This window comes from Aulostomus chinensis, chromosome 24 (assembly GCF_037954235.1).
Source record: "Aulostomus chinensis isolate RoL2024-O1b breed Wild chromosome 24, RoL_Achi_v1.0, whole genome shotgun sequence".
Taxonomy (NCBI): Eukaryota; Metazoa; Chordata; class Actinopteri; order Syngnathiformes; family Aulostomidae; genus Aulostomus; species Aulostomus chinensis.
This window is the reverse complement of record NC_141343.1, coordinates 12,078,766-12,084,765: the sequence shown is the minus strand read 5'-3', so window position 1 is coordinate 12,084,765 and position 6,000 is coordinate 12,078,766. Positions and strand designations below refer to the sequence as shown.

General features: G+C 38.9%; 1 protein-coding gene across 1 annotated transcript in view; it reads right to left on the bottom strand.

Moving 5' to 3' along the window:
• Nucleotides 1-892: 892 nt before the first annotated feature.
• The window catches only part of chd3 (chromodomain helicase DNA binding protein 3), a 44,733-nt gene continuing 39,625 nt past the window's right edge, over nucleotides 893-6,000 (bottom strand). Inside the window, exon 40 of the mRNA XM_086197428.1 lies at nucleotides 893-2,862. Within this exon, the coding sequence (XP_086053554.1) occupies nucleotides 2,759-2,862 (104 nt within the window). The 3' untranslated portion in view covers nucleotides 893-2,758. The remainder of the gene's footprint in view (nucleotides 2,863-6,000) is intronic.

The window sequence follows — 6,000 nt, the reverse complement described above, 5'->3', positions numbered from 1 at the left end:
GTCGTCTCGTCTGAGTCTCCTAGCAACAGGTTCTCTTTATTAACAAATGTGCGAGGCCGGGGCAGGACGTCCGTTTGTTGTACGATGGCGAAGATAATATCGCACCAAGTGGACACGGTTTTTAATATCAAGAACTGCAACACTACGTCGGTAAAAAAATAAGTGTTGTCACAATTTTTGTCACACGGTTTTTCACGCTGACGTATGATTTCAAATAAGTATTGTGATATATATTCATTTTTTCCCCATATTGCCCAACCCTAGACTTAGTCATTGGTGTACAATAAAATATTCACTACCTGGAAACTGTATGAGATTGGATTTGATAGATTACATTAAATTAGAATTCTAAGTAAAACATAAACAAAAACAACATTATGTCTTCACTTTATATAATTACACAATATCTAACATTAAAAACTACAAAACTACATACATTAAATATAAATAATATTGTTAAATAGACTTGAATGGGTTTTTTTTCCCCCTCAAGTATTCAATTTATATATCAATAGAATTCAAAAGTATACAAAATAAATAAAACTTCATCCCAAGAACCACAAGACTTTTGGGTTTAGAACAAAAAACAACAACAACAACAACAACAACAACAACAACAACCCTCTGAACATGTAAAAATCCACACAACGCTTTTTTTTTTTAATCATTTCATTCAGTTTTATTACAAACAAAAACAAAACAAAAACAAAACAAAACAAAACAAAACAAAAAAGGAGACCAAAAAAGGAGATGCGTCATCTTTGAAATGTTTCCACTGCCACTCGTCGTTTGATCGGCACCACAACATACACAGTGACACAAGATACCCAGAAATTAACAAAATAAATTCTGGAAGGAGGACAAAGTAAAAGTGTAAAAAGAAACTAAGTGCTTGTTGTTGTTTTGTTTGTTTTTTTGGTCGTTTTTTTTTTTTTTTTTCATTTGACGCAACATTTTAGTTCAGGGGGTTGCAAAACTTTTGTATGAAACACAATTTTTTTTTTTTTTGAAAACATTTCCTGCGTAGATCAGTGTAAAATGTCTGAGGTTTATGGAATAAATGAACTCGCTATCGTATTCGTTGTCTATTTTTAACTTAAAATGATCTACTCTGACTAGCGTTTAAAAGTTGACATCAGGTTCTTAACTGTTTGATGGTTTTACATTTGTTCAGCTATGTTTATTAAGGCGTTTTTAATGATGCAGTGTATAAAATGATTTCCAGCCACTGATTTTCCAGATATTTTACTGGTGTTCGATAGTATACACTTTCTTTTTTCTTTACCTCATGGAAGCATTTAGGGTTACATATGGCCTATGATCTATATACGTATATATCATTTGCAAGCCCCAAATCTAAAATGTAAGCAAGAAAAATTAGTTTTCTTGTTATATTTCTACGTCTGAAGTTACCTCAACTTCTTCGTTGGTGTCTCTTGTAGTTACAGGACAAACATTGCAGAGAGGCGCACCGTGTGCCGCACGTACTCGTTCGTTTTCATAGTTCCTTGTTACAAAAAAATGTCTCATTTGGTAGAAGCTCTTTCTCAAATAGCAACAGCGAGAACAACAGCAACATCGACGACAACAATGCTCATAATCGCGAGAGTAAAAACACAATAGAACACGAATGAGCTGTTTAAATATGCAAAGTATATCACAGGATTTTGTAGAAAGAAATAGAAATTTGGAAAAATAAAAAAGGGGGGGGGTTGATTGGAGGGGGAGGAGGCGAGGGGGAGTGTTCAAGGTCATCGATTAATAACACTGACTTCGAAACATTCATAGGAAGTTTCTGTAAAATGTCATTGCGAGGCTTTTTACTGGAATAACCCTCCAATGTACCTCCAAGTACATCATCTAGAACCAATCGTCAGCGAAGGAGGTGAAATAAGACGATGGCAAATACTTTATGTGGTGTAACAAGTCCTGATGCTTATCATATCCTGCTGGGTGTTTTAATCTGAGCTTGTACCATTGAAAAAATAATCAAAGCAAAAGGCTAAAAAAATAAAATAAAATAAAAAAAAAAAAAGCTGGAGCTGTGCTTGGACCAAGAAATCAGCCTCTCTGAGGATTAGAAACAGTATTAAAACGACTGTAGGCACAGCTTTTATTTTCTCTCTTTCCTTCCCGCGAGAGTATTTTTTTATTTTTTATTTTTTTTTTGTGATTCGAGCATGCGTCAAGAGATGGAGAGCAAATGAGTTTAATTTTACATGCAGCTTCCTGTTTAGGGAGAAGGGTTAAAGATTATCAAGAGAGGAGTCTAGGATTGAGGTGAGCGTTGTGTACAAGTGTGTGTGTGTGTATGTGTGTGTGTGTGTGTGTGTATAGGTTAGAAGCATCCGTAGAGAAAGAGGAGGCCAGCGTGAGGAGGCCATTTTGAGGAGTATAATGGTTTGAGGCAGACAAGAAAAAGGTCACAAGAAGTTATGAGACAATATGGACTGTATGTTGGTGTGTGTCCGCGGACAGTAAGTGCACATGTGCAGGAGTGTATGTACTGTATGAACGTGTTGCTTTGGGGAGTGAAAGCGTGTGTGTGTGTGTGTGAGTGTCAACTACAATCACTAGCGGGTCACTAAACACCCTCAGTCAGTCAGTTAATCAGGTTTAATACTGGAAGTGTAGTTGAAATGTTTGTAGAACCAAAAAGTTTTTTCAGAGATATTGGAAATACCTTTGCAGCAGATAGGTTTCCGCGTGTCTGTGTGAGTGTGTGTGTGTGTGTGTGTGTGTTTAGAGGGGAGTTTATCTAGTCGTCAATACAGATGACCTCTCCGCTGCGCTGCTCTCGTCGGTTGACCAGCAGCTCGGCTTCCCGCTCTTTCTTTACAGACATCGGAGGCCCGTTCAGCACTGGGGAGGGAGAGTTCAGAGAGGTTAGCATCAAACATGTCAGGGAGTTGTCTATCAGGGACATTCAGGCATCACAAAAAACACGTTTCCACCTCATCATTAAAGAGATTAAAACGTCCAAGGTGCTGTGGTTACACTGCACAATGAATTCTCAATGCTGCAGGTGTCTTGAGAGAGAAGCCACCACGGGGTCACTTGGCAGGTATAGCAAGGTATCATCTGCATAGCGTGAAACTCATGCAAGAAAATTATAGAACCAAATGAGCTGGTGCATATTGCTAAGAGAAAAAGAGAAGGGGCCCAAGCAGTGAGCCCTGAGGAACCTCTGTGGAGACGCTGTGTCCCCTTACCCAAAACTAATATCCTTTTTACTTCATGAAGCGATTTTTCTTTGAAAGGGAAATGTAGGATTTACGTGGAGAAACTGATGCCAATACAGAGCCTAGCAATCACCTTCAAGCATTTTCTGTTTTACTGTTGACATTTTAACAGAAATATCTGCACGTTCTCCATGCATTTTGAAGCCCTAACTTAAATTTTAATGTGCAGCCGAAAAATACAGTATAAAAAAATGTAGACGTGAGTTTAGGTAGAGGACAACTCGTTCCCTCTCATACAAGTTGGGAAAATGTATAAAGGAAAAAGAGGACATCCGGCAAAAAACTCAAAACTTCACTTTTGAGTACATTTAAGAGCCCGTCTTTACTTTTGCTTAAGTATGTATCTTGATCGGGTCCTTTAACCAATCTTTTCCTCTTGATACAAATATCTGTACTTTTATTTGAGTCATAAACGCGAGTTTGTGCCACCTCTGGTTTTACAACGTAGAGCTACGGGAGTAAAAAAAACAACTTTTAATGAACAAACACGCTTGAAAATAGTTTGATATTCTTTTAAATGAGCAAACCTGCATCATACAATAGATCGATATCTCATATACAGTATCTTCTTTACTATAATAATAATAAAAACCCAGAATGTAAGATCTGGAGAGAGTCAGGCCAGCAATGAGTGCGAGCACACGCAGGGAAGTTGACTTGGTTCTACACCACTGCATAGCTGGCCAGCAAAGGGATCTGTGCTTCCCACATTTCTGTGCTATCATGAATCTGCTCGGGGAGTGGAACGGCAAGTTTAGCGCTCCTTTCAAAACAAAGCCAGGAATAGACCGGCGGTGCACTTCTCTCACTTGTGCCACGGGGAAAGATAAACTGTCATAACACCACCCTGGAGATCAAAGATGCGATAAGGAGTGTACTGAGCTGCAACTGTGTGTTTGTAGAACCAAACCGATGTGTGTGTGAGAGTGTGTGTGTGTGTGTGTGTTGGTGTGTGTGTAGGGGGGGGGGGGTACTTATGGGAAAACACATGGCGTTAGGCCAGCGGAGGCCAACAGAAGGGATGAGGAGACAGAAAAAGAAGAGAGACAGAGTCAGTTATGAGGACGCAAATCAGATGAGAAGCAAACGTGGTGGTGAGGACCGGTGAAAGAGCAAGGGAGACTACGGCCGCACGGCAGGAACACGGCACATTTGAGGGGAAAAGAACAAACTTCTGACGGGCAGTTGCCATACAGAAATTCCAAACATGTGTTTGAGTTCATTGTAAAATTTCATGACATAGTTTGCGATGCAATTCTCAAAAGTCTTCCTCCAAAAGCACAACTCTTCACGCAAAGGTGAGGGAGCACTCGTGATGAAGTATGCCATTATTATGTTGAATGATAATTTGGCCTTAAAATCCAGGGATCACAGTAAAAACCAAAGTTATGCCAAGTCTACTTTGTTAATATTTCGTAAAGCCGTATCAATACAGGACTTTTGAGCCCAATTTAAGAGCAGAGTTTTGGTTGTTTTTGGTCCCCGTCTTTGTCCATTGTGCAGCAATTCTGTACTGTTATGACTGCGTAAAAACGGTCCTCGGAGAGCTAATTTCTTAAACAATTAACTTACTTTATTCCAAAATGCATAACATTGCCGCATTTAAATAAAGTAGTGCATTAAAGTAGGCAGAGACACCAAAGCGCCCTCTGCTGGACACACCGTCACCATCAATTAGAATCAATTAACTGTCCTCTCAGTAAGATAAAAGGGAGTTGTGTTAATTATTACTATTATTATTATCATTATTATTACTTTATTTTGCTTGTTTTCCTTGCAGATTCTTAAAGGATAATAGAAGAGTTGGCACAACAGGATGAGACATGAACCCCGAAAGTAACAAAAAATGATTTTATACGTAACCAGGCCCTCATCATTTAACCACGCAGATAATTATATCGCAAGTTAGACTGACAGCAAGTATAAAAAAAAAACGTATTTAAGAAAAAAAGAATCTGTCCAAGCAGTACACAAGGTTTACTTCATTTTTGTAGAAAAAAGAAGTTTATCATGCGATGCTTGGCTTGATAATCATTTGAAATATTTCAATTCAAGTAGATTTTGGTAAATATGAGTAACGAGAAGGTACATTTTAGGGGCCTTCTTTTTTTTTAGTTTCCGGCAGTCGAGATGAGGCTACGGCACGTTGCTGCCCTCTACTGGTTACTCTCCCTCTCTACTGATAAGCTCGACCCTCGTATATGGTCAAGAGTGCAATTAATTGGAAGTTAATCAAAATAACGGACTAACTGTAATATTTTGACGGGATGTATTTGGCAAGGCTTTAGCGGAGGGCTTTACTCCAGAACATTCTGAGAATATTCCCTGAGAGCGGAGCCTAAAAAAAAAAAACCCAAAAAAAACCCTCACTTCGGAGTTATTTAGGAACTTTCTCAGAGCAAATTAGAACAAACAAGGGACAGAACGGTTTCCCTTAGTTAGGGGGTTACATTGCAGGGATGCGATTGGTTGATCCCTTACACAAGCAGCTCTGAAGCGCTTCAATCATTCACTTGTCATTTGGCGTGCCTCTTACACTCATGAGCCTCTTTAAAAAAGTTCACCTCTCCCCCCTTCCTAAACTTAGAGGCTCTCTTGAGGATTGCGATACTTTGGGAAAAGACTTATCTTTACCAGGATCTGGTCATAAATGTGAGGAGAAATACTTTAAAAAAAGAAAACATCAGAATTTCATCACTCGGAGCAAATCTCTTCACTCCAACAAGGCTTTTCCCTGAGGTTTCTTCCATTTTTGGGG